This window comes from Ovis canadensis, chromosome 1, assembly GCF_042477335.2.
Source record: "Ovis canadensis isolate MfBH-ARS-UI-01 breed Bighorn chromosome 1, ARS-UI_OviCan_v2, whole genome shotgun sequence".
Taxonomy (NCBI): domain Eukaryota; kingdom Metazoa; phylum Chordata; class Mammalia; order Artiodactyla; family Bovidae; genus Ovis; species Ovis canadensis.
Window position 1 is genome coordinate 20,655,866 of NC_091245.1, and position 16,240 is coordinate 20,672,105.

General features: G+C 50.4%; 3 protein-coding genes across 16 annotated transcripts in view; 1 reads left to right on the forward strand and 2 right to left on the reverse strand.

Annotated features, from left to right (window-relative positions):
* Positions 1–283: 283 nt before the first annotated feature.
* TOE1 (target of EGR1, exonuclease) lies at positions 284–13,620 on the forward strand. Of its 3 annotated transcripts, none has more exons than XM_069589697.1 (9): positions 284–432; positions 9,700–10,133; positions 10,848–10,990; positions 11,077–11,117; positions 11,263–11,359; positions 11,489–11,647; positions 11,918–12,177; positions 12,378–12,537; positions 12,616–13,620. In XM_069589697.1, the coding sequence occupies exons 2-9, from the start codon at positions 10,082–10,084 to the stop codon at positions 13,318–13,320; spliced, it is 1,617 nt and encodes a 538-aa protein (XP_069445798.1). In that variant the 5' UTR covers positions 284–432; positions 9,700–10,081; the 3' UTR covers positions 13,321–13,620. The 3 variants fall into 3 exon arrangements, with proteins under 3 accessions (XP_069445798.1, XP_069445819.1, XP_069445808.1); XM_069589718.1 differs by lacking the exon at positions 284–432 and having other exon boundaries at positions 9,851–10,133; positions 12,616–12,724; positions 12,811–13,620; XM_069589707.1 differs by lacking the exon at positions 284–432 and having other exon boundaries at positions 9,851–10,133; positions 11,305–11,359.
* MUTYH (mutY DNA glycosylase) lies at positions 477–10,313 on the reverse strand. Of its 7 annotated transcripts, none has more exons than XR_011256981.1 (17): positions 9,799–10,313; positions 4,806–4,889; positions 4,526–4,652; positions 3,846–3,994; positions 3,717–3,756; positions 3,522–3,595; positions 3,343–3,384; positions 3,189–3,260; positions 2,998–3,111; positions 2,820–2,917; positions 2,593–2,737; positions 2,443–2,506; positions 2,078–2,269; positions 1,942–1,973; positions 1,595–1,776; positions 1,363–1,404; positions 477–661 (listed from the first exon to the last, which is right to left on the reverse strand). XR_011256981.1 is itself a non-coding variant. In XM_069589469.1 (17 exons), exons 1-17 carry the CDS (start codon positions 10,081–10,083, stop codon positions 530–532), a joined length of 1,914 nt encoding a protein of 637 aa, XP_069445570.1. In that variant the 5' UTR covers positions 10,084–10,313; the 3' UTR covers positions 477–529. The 7 variants fall into 7 exon arrangements, 6 of the variants coding, with proteins under 6 accessions (XP_069445570.1, XP_069445550.1, XP_069445579.1 ...); XM_069589469.1 differs by having other exon boundaries at positions 1,595–1,747; positions 1,831–1,973; positions 2,078–2,227; XM_069589449.1 differs by having other exon boundaries at positions 1,595–1,747; positions 1,831–1,973.
* TESK2 (testis associated actin remodelling kinase 2) overlaps positions 13,528–16,240 on the reverse strand; it is a 141,134-nt gene continuing 138,421 nt past the window's right edge. For all 6 annotated transcript variants that reach the window (XM_069589539.1, XM_069589553.1, XM_069589544.1 and 3 more), the window contains 2 exons: positions 15,501–15,618; positions 13,528–15,185 (listed from right to left, as the gene is read on the reverse strand). In XM_069589539.1, coding sequence (XP_069445640.1) covers positions 14,461–15,185; positions 15,501–15,618 — 843 coding nt within the window. In that variant the 3' untranslated portion in view covers positions 13,528–14,460. The remainder of the gene's footprint in view (positions 15,186–15,500; positions 15,619–16,240) is intronic.

Here is a 16,240-nt window from a genome sequence, read left to right on the forward strand (position 1 = left end):
GTACCCCTAAACAAATGATCTACATCGCAACCCACTCCAGCATTTTTGCCTAGAAAATTCCATGAATAGAGGAGCCTGGTGGGCTACAGTCCATGGGGTCGCCAAAGAGTCACTGAGCACAGGAGTCTAAGGCAAAATAAATTCTCCTCTGTGCTTCCCTGCTCCCTAGGGAGAAGCCACTGCAGGAAGGAGGGGCTGAGTCAGGGCTAAGCCCAACCACCTGCTCTAGGGTGATAACGCAGCTCCAATCAGAGACCTGGCCGGCGAGTGCTGGATGTAAGCCACTGGCAGGGGCTCCCTGCAGCTGCCTTCTCCCTTTCTGGGGTTGGAGGAGGACAGAACACCACCCTCCTCCATCTGCCCAGGGCTGGCTGGGAGCTCAACAGAAGTCAGCACCAAACAGAGCTCTACCACTTTCTGGGTCCCTCAGAGGTGAGGAATGAAGGGGCTCAGGAGAGGGTGGGAAGCCTCCAGAATGACTACAAAACTAAGCATTTTATTAAACAGGATTCTCAGCAGGGTGGAGGCATCACTGGGCTGCAGTGTTGAGGCTGGGTGCATCAGTGGGGACGTGGGGCCGAAAGAAACTCTCCAGGACTTGCTGGCCTGGACTGGACTTTTTCCGTTTGGACAGGGTGGCCACCTGGGATCTTTTGGAACCCTGTGCAGAAGACAAAGGAAGGAAACAGCGAGTGACAGTAGAGAGTCTTCCTTGCACCTCGCCCCCCCCTCGCACCACTGATCTAGCTCAGATTTTAGCCTTAATACTGTAAAGCTTCCATCCTGTTTCCAGTGTCTAACTCTTCAATCAATCAATTCTTTAAAAGGCAGCCTGAGGTAGTCTTTCTAATAGGCAAATCTGACTCCTCTCTCCACCTAAAATCCTTCAGGGCCTTCATTGGCCTGGGCCAGTCCTGCTAACAACTCCAACTAATCCAACAGCTCACAGGCTGTATGGTACTTCACCTTGGCTCATACAACTCTTGGGCCAGGAAAGAATATCTTTACTGCTGATTCTCCTTCCAAACCTGGAGAAAATGATTTAGTTCTAGGACCTAGATTACCAGCTGCTTCTTCCAAGCATCCATTCCTGATTCTTGTCTCCCAGATAGAAATGATAGCTCCCCACTTCATATCCCACAAAACTGAGTACAAACATTTCACACACTGTGACTCTACTGTCCCCATCATTTGCTCCTGTCCCCTCTCTACCTGTAAGGTCTTCAGGTCAAAAACTATTCCTCTTGCCCCAGTGAACTCTGTCATGCAGACTGTTCACCCAAACATGCATCACTTAACTCACTGAAAACCTGTAGATTTGGCCCTGGGGAGAGATGGCTGGGTGAGGGCCAAGAGACTCACCTTGCAGGTGCCAGGCTGTTGGCCCTCATACATGCGGAATACCTACATGAGAAGAGGGAAGTGCAGGGCTGGCATCTTTGCCGCAAAGAGACAAATCTCTGTATTCTACCCTTAACTTCATGCCCCAGCCCTTTTGTTTAAGATATGTTTTTCATTTGTTTACATAGTAACAGGTTTACTCAGAACATGCAGGGAACAGGAAAAAACACAACAAAGACAACAAAGGTAGTGCCTTTTTCATGGCGGTGGAGACGGCTGCAGTGTGAAAGTCCTCCCGGGTCAGCCAGCGAGCACCAGGTGGTACAATGGTCACTGGGGTGTGTTCTTCCAGGACCTGACCGTATACTTGGTATGTCATCTTGATGTGAGAGAAGGTGTGGACCACCTAGGGGGTGCCAAGAGGCTGAAACAGACCTGGAGATGTGGCCACAGAAGCCATCATTCCTGGTCACTTCTCTCCTCACTCACCTGCCCCAGGTGATGAAGGCGCATGTCCGGGAGGGGCCCCACCCAACTCTGCAGTTCCTGCTGCAGGGCCTCCCGCTGATGCTGCCCTGAGGCTTCCGCATTCACACTCACCGATGGGAACTCCCACAGTCCTGCCAGCAGACCTGAGAGGAAGGGCAGCCAGGCGTGGGTGGGGCCTTAGCTGCTGCTGCCTCCATTTCTTCCCTGTTGCTCATGCCACCTCACGGCACTCCCAGGGTCCAGGTACCTGAGTTGGGCCTCTGCACCAGCAGAATGCGGGCACCCCCAAGAGCCTTGGGCTGCTCCAGAACACAGATGGCAGAGCACTCCTCCCTGGGGGGCTTGCGGCTGGCCTTTCTGGGAAAGTTGGTTACTCCCAGGGTTTGGTCCCAGGGCTCTGTGGGAGGCACACACAGCGGGCATTGTCCAGAGTTGGGAGCTGGGAAGAGAGATCAAGAGCCTCACTCAGGCCGAGTGGGCTCAGGTGCCAAGCCCAAAGAGCAGGTCTTTGCCCAGCTCTGTAGAATCTGACTCAGTTGTAGGATGAAAGGGAATGAGGCTGCCACAGGCACCTCCCTGACAGCACAGGGAAGGGCTGGGGCTGCCACTCACCACACTCCTCCACATCACAACTGCCGGGCAGGCTCTGTGAGGCTGAGAGCTGCTCCCGCTCCACCTGAGAGGCACAGACAGGGCAGGATGCCATGGGGCAGTGGTCACTCCCTAGGACCCCTGACTGCCTCCCTTCCTTGGGTGGCTCACCCTCTGGCGTGCCCGGCACAGGCTCTGCACAGGGCAGTGGCTGCAGAGTGGGCGCTGCGGGGTGCACACTATGGCCCCCAACTCCATGGCTGCTTGGTTAAAGTCCCCTGGCCGGGCTGGGTCCACCAGCTGCTGGGCTAGGCTCCTACAAGAAGGGAATATTGCTCTGAGCCAAAGACCCTTTGGAGACACCTTTTCCAATCTTCCCCTTTACCCTAGTATCCTACCAGAGGTGCTGGGAGACAAGAGTGCTGCCAGGATCAGCACCTATGGCTCGGACACGGCACAGCACCCGTATGACGTTCCCATCTACCACTCCGGCGGCCTGGCACAGAGGAGTCCAGAGTCAGCCTGGTCTGGGAGGAAGGTGGGCACGTACAATATGGGGGTGGGTGGTGGGCTCACCTGGCCAAAGGCTATGGAAGCAATAGCTCCGGCTGTGTACCGCCCTACCCCAGGTAGGAACTGCTGCAGGGTCTCTGCTGTACGTGGCATGTGGCCCCCTAGCTCCTCTACCACCTGATTGGAATGGGAAGGTTCATGGTTACGAGGCACCCAAGATCCTGGAGCTTCCAGACCCCTCGTCAACCCCTTACCTTCCGGGCTCCTTCCTGTAGCCACCGGCCTCGAGAGTAATAGCCCAGGCCGGCCCAGAGTTGGTTAACTTCCTGTGCATGAGGTCAGAGGTCAGAGGGGTCCGGGATCGGTCCTCAGTAGTCCCCATTCCCCCTACCCTAGGGTGGTTCTCACCTCCAGGGAAGCACTGGCCAGGTCCTGCAGCGTTGGCCACTTCTACAGCCCGAAGGCAGACAAAAAGAGATGAGGCCAAAGGTGAAGGAAGTGGAGAAGGCCTTATTTTATCCCCACCCCCAAGGAGTCATCTGGGGTCTGGACCATGACTGACCCATCCCTTTGTTCCCGGAAGTCACCTGCATCCATCGGGTATAATAGTTGATCACCGTGGCAACCTGGGTCTGCTGCAGCATGACCTCTGAGACCCACACTGGGGAAGAGGGGCTGGCGTGAGGACACCGCTGGCTGCCCTACTCTTAGCCCACAGCTCCTAGACCCCAAACCTGAGGTCGTCTAGGCAAAGCAGCCCTGCTCCAAGGAGATGTACTCACCAGCGTATGCCCGCCTGTCTAGGTCCACCTCACCCTCCACCTGCCAATGCAATCCCAGATGGACAGTTAGTGTGGAAGGCGCTGGGCACCAGTCTCCTACCTACCCCCTCACATCCATTGTCCTCCTACCAGCCTTCTCCAGGGTAGGTCCCGCTTCTTTTGGTCATACCAGCCCAGCAAGCTCTCCTGGAAGGCTGTGACCTCAGCCACATCTCGGAATAGATGGTATGGGGAGACAGAGGCCTGCAATAACGCCTTCTGCTGCCTGGCTGGGCCTGCTGGGGTTTCAGAAAACTCAGGGATCATCCCTGCACAGGCTGTGCACCAGAGGCCTGGTTTTAGGCTGTCCACTTAAGGCTTAAGTGGACACTCCCACTCTAATCCCTTGATTGAGCTCAGACCGGGAGGCTCCAGGGTTTCGTAGCCTACGTCAAGTTTCTAGCCTTTATTTCCCCAGGGAGGTACCCCTGGCTCCTTTGTCTCTGGATCATAATGAAAATCCAAGTTTCTGCCAAACATACACCTGTGGAGGGCCTTCCCATTCACAGAACACGTTCAGGCTGATAAACTCGTTGGATCCCATGAAAGCCAAGTGAGGAAGGAAATGCACAAACTACTGCTCCATGTCACTGATAGAAAGCATCTTATACAGAGCAATTATCCCAAAGTACAGAGCAAAGTCAGAATTAGATCCTTAATTAGTCCCCTAATGACTTGATACATACCATGCTCTCTTCTCAGCCTGAATTTGCCCCCTTTCACGGCCAATTAAACCAGCCCCTGAGTCTGATTAGGACCCAGATCCTCACCACTGGGGGCAGACGGCTTGGCCTGGCTGCTGCCAAAGGCACATTTCTCCTTTCCCTCCTGGCTGGATGCCTGCTTCCTGCGACCACTTCGATTCCCCACAGCTGCTCGTGGCTTCTTCATGATCAGCTAGAACAGAGTGGCCCAGCCAAAGTATGTCAGTCACCATGAGGCTGAATCTTAGGGTCCTATAGAGGGTAAAGCTACCTCCCTCCCCACACCATTCATATAAAGTGTCTAGCTTTTCTCAAGCACCCCCCGGATGCTCACGGGCTTACTTACTCTTAGCTGGCTGTGGTACTGAGGTATGACCAGTAGGGCTGAACTTCTGCAAGTGGCCTTAGTAGAACCAGCATTAGTATACACCTGGAGACATAAATAAGAGGTCAGAGCTGGGCTGAGTCAAGGACCAAAGCCTCCTGTGCAGGAGCATATGTGTATCCCTGGGAGCTCAGGTGTAAGAGGTTTATCTCCTTAGAGATGTAGCACATTTACACTGAAACAGCCTTTTTTTTTTTTTTTTCCTAAATTTTAATTGGAGACTAGTTACTTTACAATATTGTAGTGGTTTTTGCCATACATTGACATGAATCAGCCATGGGTTTACATGTGTTCCCCATCCTGAACTCCCCCTCCCACCTCCCTCCCCATCCCATCCCTCTGGGTCATCCCAGTGCACTAGCCCTGAGCACCCTGTCTCATGCATTGAACCTGGACTGGTGATCCGTGAAACAGCCTTTAGTAATCATCTAGTCTAAACCATCCTATAGAAAGGAGAAACCTCAGTGATGATTTTAAAAATAAAATGCAAAGGGAAAAAGAAAACAGAGAAATTAAGGATCAGAGAGGGTAAAAGATTTGCCTGAGAGCAGATGGCAAGCTGGGAAGAGGGGGAAATGAGCTATTTTTATTTCTAATCTTCTACTGATTTAGTAAATCACAGCTGCCTATCCACTAGTAATGAGAAAACATCTGGTTGATCTTCACTGCTCCCTAACTGTTCTGGCTGCTGATTTTACCTTTTATCTAACAGCTAAGTTAGTGAGTGTTATACATGCCAGAGTTCTTACTCAGTCTCTTTAACAATCTCATGAGGTATGTTCTAGGATTACCTCCATTTCAGTTACGAGGAAGCTGACGCTTGTGATCAGGAAACTTTTTGATTCAAACTCCAAAGGTCTGCCTGCAGAGCTATACGTGGCTCTGCTGCAGTCCCTGCTGAAACTCTGGTTCAAACCCTCTCCTCAAACTTTTTGCTTCACATCTGATTTTTTTTTTAATTAAAGGGTAATTGCTTTACAGAATTTTGCTGTTCTCTGTCAAACCTCAACATGAATCAGCCATTCAGTTCAGTTGCTCAGTCATGTCTGACTCTTTGCGACCCCATGAATGTCAGGCCTCCCTGTCCATCACCAACTCCTGGAATCCACCCAAACCCATGTCCACCAATTCAGTGATGCCATCCAACCATCTCATCCTCTGTCCTCCCCTTCCCCTCCTGCCCTCAATCTTTCCCAGCATCAGGGTCTTTTCCAATGAGTCAGCTCTTCACATCAGGTGGCCAAAGTATTGGAGTTTGAGCTTCAACATCAGTCCTTCCAATGAATACCCAGGACTGACCTCCTTTAGGATGGACTGGTTGGATCTCCTTGCAGTCCAAAGGACTCTCAAGAGTCTTCTCCAACACCACACTTCAAAAGCATCAATTCTTCGGCGCTCAGCTTTCTCTATAGTCCAACTCTCACATCCATACATGACCACTAGAAAAACCATAGCCTTGACTAGATGGACCTTTATTGGTAAAGTAATGTCTCTGCTTTTTAATATGCTGTCTAGGTTGGTCATAACTTTCCTTCGAAGGAGTAAGCATCTTTTAATTTCATGGATGCAATCACCATCTACAGTGATTTTGGAGCCCAGAAAAATAAAGTCAGCCACTGTTTCCACTGTTTCCCCATCTATCTGCCATGAAGTGATGGGACCGGATGCCATGATCTTAGTTTGCTAAATGTTGAGCTTTAAGCCAACTTTTTCCCTCTCCTCTTTCACTTTCATCTAGAGGCTTCTTCACTTTCTGCCATAGGGTGGTGTCATCTGCATATCTGAGGTTATTGATATTTCTTCTGGCAATCTTGATTCCAGCTTGTGCTTCCTCCAGCCCAGCATTTCTCATGATGTACTCTGCATATAAGTTAAATAACCAGGGTGACAATATACAGCCTTGACATATTCCTTTTCCTGTTTGGAACCAGTTTGTTGTTCCATGTCCAGTTCTAACTGTTGCTTCCTGACCTGCATACAGGTTTCTCAAGAGGCAGATCAGGTGGTCTGGTATTCCCATCTCTTTCAGAATTTTCCACAGTTTATTGTGATCCAAGGCTTTGGCATAGTCAATAAAGCAGAAATATATGTTTTTCTGGAACTCTTGCTTTTTCGATGATCCAGCGGATGTTGGCAATTTGAATCAGCCATAGGTATACATATATCCCTCCCTTTTCAAACTCCCTTCCCATCCCAACCCTCTCGGTTAATACAGAGCCCCTGTTTGAGTTTCCTGAGCCATACAGCAAATTCCCGTTGGCTATCTATTTTATATATGGTAATATAAGTTTCCATGTTACTCTTTCCATATATCTCACCCTCTCCTCCCCTCTTCCAATGTCCATAAGTCTATCCTCTGTCTGTTTCTCCACTGCTGCCCTGTAAATAAATTTTTCAGTACCATTTTTCTAGATTCCATATATATGTGTTAGAATACAGTATTTATCTCTGACTCACTTCACTCTGTATAATAGGTTCTAGGTTCATCCACCTCTTTAGAACTGACTCAAATGTGTTCCTTTTTATGGATGAGTAATATTCCATTCGGAGAAAGCAATGGCACCCCACTCCAGCACTCTTGCCTGGCAAATCCCATGGATGGAGGAGCCTGGTAGGCTGCAGTCCATGGGGTCGCTAAGAGTTGGACATGACTGAGCAACTTCACTTTTCACTTTCATGCATTGGAGAAGGAAATGGCAACCCACTCCAGTGTTCTTGCCTGGAGAATCCCAGGGACAGGTGAGCCTAGTGGGCTGCCATCTATGGGGTTGCACAGAGTCGGACACGACTGAAGTGACTTAGCAGCAATATTCCATTGTGTATATATACCACAACTTCTTTATCCACTTATGTGTTGATGGACATCTAGGCTGCTTCCATATTCTAGCTATGCTTCACACCTCATCTTCATCAAAAGAGCTTGCTTCTGCCTTCAGAAAAAAAGAACCAATGCATAAACTTCCCTCCATCTACACTTTCCTTCTCCTTTATCCCATTATATGGAGGAATGTTCTCTCTTCTTCCTCCAATCTCATCCACAAGACACACCCACTTCCTAGCAAAAGTTCCTTGACCAAACTCAGACTTCCATAATTCCTTATGGAGTGCCTACTATATGCCAAGCAGTTTTAGGTACTTGGAATACTTCAATAAATAAAACATCAAAGGTTTGGGCCTTCATAGAGTTTATGGGGTCTACAAAAAATAATGCACAAAATCAGCCAATTATATAGGATGTTAGGTGATAAAAACTAGCATAAACAGTCAAAGTAGACTTGTGAAGGGGATAAGAAATAAGTGAGGGTGGTGGAATGTCGCAATGTTAAAGAACGTGGTCAAGGTGGGCCTTGTTAGAGCAATACTTGACCAATGACTTAAAGCAGTTAAAGGAGTTATTCATATAGATGACTACCTGTGGGAAAGGTATCCTGAGAAGCTAGTCCAAAGGCCCTAAGCAGGATTCCTGGTGTGTTTGTAGACTTAGGAAGTCAGTGTGGTTAGAAATGGAAGGGGTGAGTAGTAGGTGAGGTCAAAGAGGTAAAGAAGGGGAAACTGAAAGTGGCTCAGTCATTTTGTGACTGTAGCCCTCCAGGCTCCTCTATCCATGAACTTCTCCAGGCAAGAATACTGGAGTGGGTGCCATTTCAAACAAGGTGGGGGGAATAGGATTACAAAGTACCTTGTAGGCCACCGGAGGACTTTGGCTGTCACACCCATTGCTCTCAGGAGCCAATTCTCTTAATGTATCTTTGCAGGATACAAACAGCTCAACCTGCCTCATCCCCTCACCCACTGTACTCCAGCCATGAAAGTGAAGTCCCTCAGTCGCGTCCAACTCTTTGTGACCCCGTGGACTGTAGCCTACCAGGCTCCTCTCTCCATGGGATTCTCCAGGCAAGAATACTGGAGTGGGTTGCCATTTCCTTCTCCAGGGGATCTTCCCAACCCAAGGATCCAACCCGTCTCCCACATTGCAGGCAGACGCTTTAACCTCTGAGCCACCAGGGAAGCCAAGCCATGTTTGCCTGAAATAGTTGCCTCAATTCCCAAAGTGTCTGTCCACCTTGAGGCCTCACCCAGTTCATTTCCTCTGCTTGAACAGCTCTTCTGTTTTACCTAACATTTATTCACTCTTCAGGTCTAGACTTAAATGTCCAAATCAGATTCTCCCCCACCCCCCCAGTCTTACCCTCTTCTGTACTTCTCCATTGTTGCTCTTATACCAATCATATTTTCATGTTTATTTGTGATTCTTTGATCAGTGTCTGCTTTCCCCACTTAACCGTAAAATTCCATGAAAGAAACTTGGCTGTCTTTTGTTGACTGTTGTGCACAGTGCCAGGCAAATTGCATAAAAAGTACCCCTTTTTTTCCGAATGGGAGAAATCCAAACAATTCAGAACGATGACAAAAAGATTCAGTAGAGAGAAAGGATGAACTGGAAACAGCAAATAATCAGAGAGAGAAAAGGTTGAGTCCTTGGTGGAACTCTTGGGAAAGTTCTGCTCTACAGTAGGAACAACTCTCAGTAGCAGAAATCAAATCCAAAACCCCTCAGAACAACTATAACTCCTAATTGCTTACAAGCTGTCACTGCTGGAGCCTAATTCAAGTCCTTATTATCACGCGCGTCTATTGTTTCAAAAGTGTCCCCGCCAGCGGTCGCTTTCACCCTCCGCAGCCTCATCTCCTGTCCCCCTCCCTGGCTCCTTTCACTCGCTGGAATGCAACCAGCTCTCCACCCTTCCTAGGAGCTTGCCTTTTCCCAAATCCTTTTTCCCCCGCACACTCTCTAGTCTGCATAACTCCTACGGTTGCTTTAAGCTTAGCTCAGGTATAATCTCATCCTCTACAGACATAAAAGCCCCAATCCCCACAGCGGGGCAGAGTCGATGAAGACAGCGTAACGCGAAAGCCTGCGTTCCCGCCGGGTCGCACGGGAAGAAGGAATTACCTCCCGCGTGATCTCCCGCGCCAAGCTCAACGGCGAACTCCAGGGGGCGTGGCCCCGGCCAATTTTGGCGGCGAGCCGATCCACGCCGGCCAATAGGATTCCAGCGCGCGCCAGGCTGCCTCTTCCGCACCAGACCCAGGAGATCTTAAAGGTAGTCCGACCGTTCGGCGATTCTGGGCATGAGACCCCGCCCCATCCCCGACTGCAGGAACCAAGACAGGAGAAGAAGCGGAAGTCCCCCGTGCCCAGTGACTGACTATACTGGCGAGGGACCCGTGGTGTCATGGCCGCCGAGAGTGACGATGGCGCAGCCTCAGCTCCCGCGGTCTCAGACGGTGAGTGGCTTTCCCAGGGGCCGTTTTCAAAGCCTGTGCGCTCGGAGGCAGCGGAGGGTCTCGGACTCGTAGTGCTAAGAAACCGGCCTCAAGTTTCAGAGGACTTGCGCCTTCCTTTTGAATCGGCCACGAGGAGACTACATGTCCCGGTGTGCACCGCGGTCCCACCTCCAAAAGCCTGGAGTGTTGGGAGGCTAGTTAGGACCAGTGAGGGCATCTCGGGAGATGTAGTTTGGAGTTGAAAGCGCTGTTTATTGGGGGAGGTTGGGAGTTGTGGTCCACAGGAAGTGGGACGGATTGGGGCGTTATCTATTAGGTTCTGGCGCAACCTGGCTACTGCCGCTTGTGGCTGAGGCACCATGGGAACGGTTACAGAGCGTTGTGGGATATCACGGGCCTGAAGTCCTCAAACCTTGCAAAGTATTTCCTGCAGGATATGGGGAAAAGGAACCTCAACAGATTATCTAGTTCAGTCTTCCACTTTTACAGGTTTTGATGCTAAGGGGAAATATTTTCCTAGAATTTTACATCAACCACTGGAAGACCCAAGCTTTCTCTCCCCAAATTTAGGGCACTGTTCACTCCAATCCTGTGTATAAAGCATATGCAATATAACTCTTGAGGGGGAAGCTGCCCCTAGCCATGGCCTAGCTTGGTGTCTGTTCCCTTGGCTCTTTCCTGAGCATTAATATCCATCACCCTTCTTATCTCCAGATGGTGTCAGCCAAAGGACAAAATCTGGGGAGGAGCTAGTAGTCCAGGTTCCCGTGGTGGATGTGCAAAGTGACAACTTCAAGGAGATGTGGCCATCCCTCCTCCTGGCCATAAAGACGGCTAACTTTGTGGCTGTGGACACGGTGAGAGCTAGGGAACTGGGAGAGCAGGTGGTGGTTAAAGGGCTGGTACTGCAGAACCTAACAGCTCTCCCTTTACTGATCCATAGGAACTGAGTGGGCTTGGGGACAGAAAATGTTTGCTGAACCAGTAAGTATAAGCCCTGATCTCTTTAGTCTTAGCCTTGCCAGGAAGGGCAGACCTCAACCCTGGAGTGGAGGTCACAGTCCTGGGTGGTTTGGGTCTTTCATGAGGCTAACTCCCAGCCACAGCCACCCCCAAACCCAACCCCAAGGTGCATCGAGGAACGTTACAAGGCCGTGTGTCATGCTGCCAGGACCCGTTCCATCCTCTCCCTGGGCCTCGCCTGCTTCAAGCAGCAGCCAGACAAGGTATGGGTTACTCTTACCCCCATCCCAGATCTGTGGCAAGGGAAGGAGGGATTAAAATACTGAGGAACATCAGCTATGAGGTTTTTTTTCTCCTAAGGCTGGATGTAGCAGAATCTGTTTTTCTCCCAGGGTGAACACTCATACCTGGCGCAAGTGTTCAATCTGACCCTACTGTGCATGGAAGAGTATGTCATAGAACCAAAGTCTGTGCAGTTCCTGGTACAGCATGGCTTCAACTTCAACCGGCAGTACGCTCAGGGAATCCCCTACCACAAGGGCAATGACAAGGTAGATCTTCAGCCTTGAGACTGCCTCTTCTGTGAATTCATTTCTTACTACTCTAGGCTGGGTACACTGGGGAGGATCTGCTTCTTAGGGAGTATGGGGCCTCACCAGTGACAGAGCTGGAGAAACAAGATTGATATACTGGTGAATAGCAGTAAATTAGATGAAAGCAAGGGAGAACTTTCCAGGTGAGGCTGCCTGGGACAGGTGTCCTGCAAAAGAGGTTCCCTAAGGCACTCTATCCTTCTTGATGACCCCTTTCTTTCCACCTAGGGTGATGAGAGTCAGAGGCAGTCAGTGAGGACACTGTTCCTGGAGCTGATCCGGGCCCGCCGGCCCCTGGTACTACACAATGGTCTGATAGACTTGGTGTTCCTCTACCAGAACTTTTATGCACACCTGCCTGAGAACTTGGGAACCTTCACTGCTGACCTTTGTGAAATGTTCCCCGCTGGCATTTATGACACCAAATATGCTGCTGAGTTTCATGCCCGCTTTCTGGCCTCCTACCTAGAATATGCCTTCCGGAAATGGTGAGGGACTGGTTGAGGGAACGGGGTGGGGCCTGGCATAAGCCTGATTATTTCGTTCACTTAAGATATTCAGTGAGTGCCTACCATGGGCCAGGCACTGCTTTAGTGCCAAGGGTTCAGCAGTGAACAGAACAGACAAAAACCCCTACTCTCACGGAGCTTACATGCTAGTGGACCTATATCCTTTTGTTATGTTGCAGTGAACGGGAAAATGGGAAGCAGCGGGCAGCTGGCAGCCCACATCTGACCCTGGAGTTCTGCAGCTATCCTTCTAGCATGAGGGCCCATATTGACTACCGCTGCTGTGCGCCGCCCCCCACCTATCGTACTCATTCCACCAGCATCTGTGACAACTTCTCGGTGAGCACACCTGCCCGTTTACTGGGGAAGGGACTTTGATGCCTGGAAACCCTCTCTAAGCTTCTTTCCTACCTCTAGGCCTATGGTTGGTGCCCCCTGGGACCACAGTGTCCTCGGTCCCATGATATTGACCTTATCATTGACACTGATGAAGCTGCGCTGGAGGACAAGAGGCGACGGAGACGACGTAAGGAAAAACGGCGGAGGGCTTTGTTGGGCCTGCCTGGGAAACAGCCTTCTAGGGAAGCTGAAGACAGTCCTCCCACCAAGCAGGTCTGTAAGGACAACCTCAAGCCTGAGGAAACTGAGCAGGAGGTGGCTGAGGATGAGACTGGGACCCAACCTGGCTCAGGGCAAGGTCACACAAATGACCTGGAGATGGAGCCTAAAGCAGCAAGTGCTGAGACAACTGACATGGCCACCTCAGACGTGCCAGAAAGGCAAGTTACAACTGACATGGCCACCTCAGAAGTGCCAGAGAGGCAAGTCACAACTGACATGGCCACCTCAGAAGCGCCAGAGAGGCAAGTCAGTCCTAACCCAGTGCCTGGGGATGGACTGCATCGGGCTGGTTTTGATGCCTTTATGACAGGTTATGTGATGGCCTATGTGGGAGTGAGCCAAGCATCCCAGCCCTGTAGCTCTGAACCATGGCTACCTGAATGTCACAACAAGGTATACCTGAGTGGCAAAGCTGTCCCCCTCACAGTGGTTAAGAGCCAGTTTTCCCGTTCTTCCAAAGCCCACAACCAGAAGATGAAGCTGGCTTGGGGCAGCAGCTGACCCAACTTTCACGCAGCACTCAGGGCCTAGGAAGAGAAGCTGAGAGTGGATCAGAGGGGTCTGGATCCCTTTAGCCTGTGAGTGACTTAATCCCAACTACTCGGGGAAAGGATGGGGTCCTGGCAGAGATACTGTTGCACTGCTCTGGCATTTCTGCCTTTACCCCAGAGGCTGAAGAACAAGGGTACAAGTAAGAAGGCTGACCAGCACCTGTAACACCGACTTTATTCATTTTTAAATCTCAAAGTGTCCTGGGAAAGTTTTACCAAAAAAAAACAAATCAGAAACAAGATATGAAAATATCTGACCAGCTTCATCTTTGGTTATTTCTTATTGTGGTTCTATTAGGACAGACTGTTCCCATAGCTCCGGCCATAGCAGAAAGGGAAGAAATCAGTCCATGTATAAATCAGTTGGGTGTATCATGTGTCGACAAATTCACAGAGCAGGCCCTAGGGCCTACAAAATCAGCCCCACTCCCAACCACAAGGTTGAAAGTCTTTTAGGGCAGAACATTAAGACTCCTTCATAAATATGAAAATAGATTAATCAACTGGAAAAGATCTTTGAATAGGTTAGCTGAGAGCCACGACCACCACTCTGCCTTGCCTTGCATAGAAATGTAGTGACATGGTCTGGCTGTGCAGTAAGTGCAAACAGCAATTATTATTCAAGTGTCTTAGACATTCTGGCAAGAAGCACCCCAGTCTTCAGGTCTGAGAAATAGCCATGCCCTTTATGATCTCCTGTCCAGGTTCCATCCATTAGCTTATATGTCCCAGGAAAGGGCAAGAAACAGACCCGGGGTAGGAGAAGAACCTGGGGTAATAGCTGCCTGCCAGCTCACAGGAACTAGGAATCCTCTGGTCCTGTTGGGAAGTCTCAGGGATCTGGTGGGAGCCAGAGCTCCTTGCTGGATTTCAGAGGCTTCGTATCAGCCATTGGCCCTAACTAGGAATGTCTCTCATGGCTACTTCACCTCACATAGCCACTGGGCAGTGGGAGCCTCACAGATGAGTCTGGCTTGGCTTAGCTTGCGTGCTCTGTGGGCCCTGGGGAAGAGTCTAGGCTTTGCACCAAGGGGGCCCTGTGGCTTCAGCTGAAGGTCTGTCCCCAAGGTGAGGTGGGGATGAACTCTGCTCACCCATCCTGTTCTCCCTGGGTCCTCAGGCCCATGCCTGAGACAGAGAAGGGGACTGGAGCCGAGTCTCTTGGCCTTTCTTCTTCCACCTCCATCTCCTCAGGGTCACCTGCAAGGCATGGACTGACCCCCTGGGGCCTGGGCCCAAAACCATTTTCTTCCTGGGGGTTGGAGCAGTCCATGGCCTCATGGGCTGGAGCAGCTGGCTGGGCAGATGCTCGGAATGGTGGGATCTCCCTTACTCTGTACTTGTGACTGCTGAGGCGTGGTGGGGGCCCATCAGATAGTGATTCTTCCCGGCCCACAAATGGACAAGCCTCCTGATGCAAGAACTCAGGTGAACTAGGCAAAGAACGCCACCGGCGAGCAGGTGGGCCCAGGGGCTCCTGCCAGTCAGCCATGGGCATCGTTCCAGGCCCTGGTGCATCCAGGTCAAATACCAGGGAGATGACAGATTTGCTGGGCAGGTCAAAGAACTTGATCTTGCCACCTTTGAGGTCCTGGCGAGCACTGAAAGGGTTGATTTTGGGGGCTCGAGCAGCACCAACTCGTTGTGGCTGGTAGTAGGGATCCAAGACGTTCACTGTACGTGGGGGCTTATTGGAGAAAATGTCTGACTGGCTTCGAGACAGCCAGATGGTACGTTTTGGGTGTGGGGACTTAGGAGGTATCTTGTCATCCAGTAAGCTCAGTTGCTTCACCCCAGATCCTTTCTCCAAGAGTCCTGAAGAATAGTGAGTCAAGTCAGCGTTTCTAGTCATAACAAACAGAAGCAGTATCTCGTACACAATGTGTTACCACTTGAGAAAGCAAAGGTAGATACTGTTGTCCCCATTCAACAATGAGAAAACAGACTCAGAAGGGAGGCGGTATGCTAGCGCAGAGCTCTATGACTTTTCCCATCATCCCCTGCTTTTTTGCCTTTCTTCTGTACATGGGATCCTGTGATCACAGCCCTAGAGTGGAAGCCCTTTTGCCCCCCCACCATCCTAATATCCTCCCATGGGTTCAGGCTGGACATTCTGGTTTCATTTCTTACCCTTGGCTGTGGGCTGCAGCTTCCTGTCCCTCTCCAGCTCTTCCTCCTGTAGGCGGCTCAGAATCTCCTCCAAGGTCTTCCCAATCTCCACAAAGGATGGGCGTAGTTTGGGGTCCATCTGTAGTCATCCACAGCAGCCATTAGCCCTGACCTCCTATCTTCCATCCCGAGGATGGCATTTGAGTCTGTTTCTGGCATCTTTTGAGAGTCAGATGTGTATCTAAGAGATCTTTTCTGAAGGTTCCAGACCATAAGACTGAGCCCCAGAGTGAAGGTCAGGGAAGATGCTATTGTCTAGTACCCTCCCCTATCACAGCAGCCTTTCTATGTCTTGTCCCCTTGTTTGGCATAGAGCCCTCCAAAAGTGGGTGTTCACATTGGTTGGTTCTATTCTTTGTTGAGTTCTGCAGCTAACATGTTTCTGGAAGCCACCTGGACCAGTCCCAGCTACCCCTTAGTCATAACTGGTAGGTGTGGCCCCAAACCTAAAATGCTAACAAGAGCCTTTCTTATGGGCCTTGGACCAGTTGGATGCATGGTCCAACTAAAACCTGACCAACTCCATCAATATCCAAGAAAAGGTGTAGTAGGTTTACATTACAAGCTGAGGACTGGATAATACAAAGCAATTTCCCTTTCCTTGGTCCAAGGCTCTGGGCCAGAGTCCAACAGGCACAGAGGAAGGAACATAGGCACTGCCACTCATCATTGAGAAAGAAGTCCCTCATGAGGCTAATTAG

What these genes read in the sequence shown, in the direction of transcription:
- TOE1 (XM_069589697.1), top strand. Translation starts at nt 10,082, where the DNA reads ATGGCCGCCGAGAGTGACGATGGCGCAGCCTCAGCTCCCGCGGTCTCA. An exon ending in AGAAAATGTTTGCTGAACCA is followed by an intron (nt 11,118 to 11,262) that starts GTAAGTATAAGC and finishes CCCAACCCCAAG; the next exon opens with GTGCATCGAGGAACGTTACA. An exon ending in GAATATGCCTTCCGGAAATG is followed by an intron (nt 12,178 to 12,377) that starts GTGAGGGACTGG and finishes GTTATGTTGCAG; the next exon opens with TGAACGGGAAAATGGGAAGC.
- MUTYH (XM_069589449.1), bottom strand. Translation starts at nt 10,083, where the DNA reads ATGACACCACGGGTCCCTCGCCAGTATAGTCAGTCACTGGGCACGGGG. An exon ending in CTTGTCTCCCAGCACCTCTG is followed by an intron (nt 2,738 to 2,819) that starts GTAGGATACTAG and finishes CCCTTCTTGTAG; the next exon opens with GAGCCTAGCCCAGCAGCTGG. An exon ending in GGTGCAGAGGCCCAACTCAG is followed by an intron (nt 1,974 to 2,077) that starts GTACCTGGACCC and finishes CCTTCCTCTCAG; the next exon opens with GTCTGCTGGCAGGACTGTGG.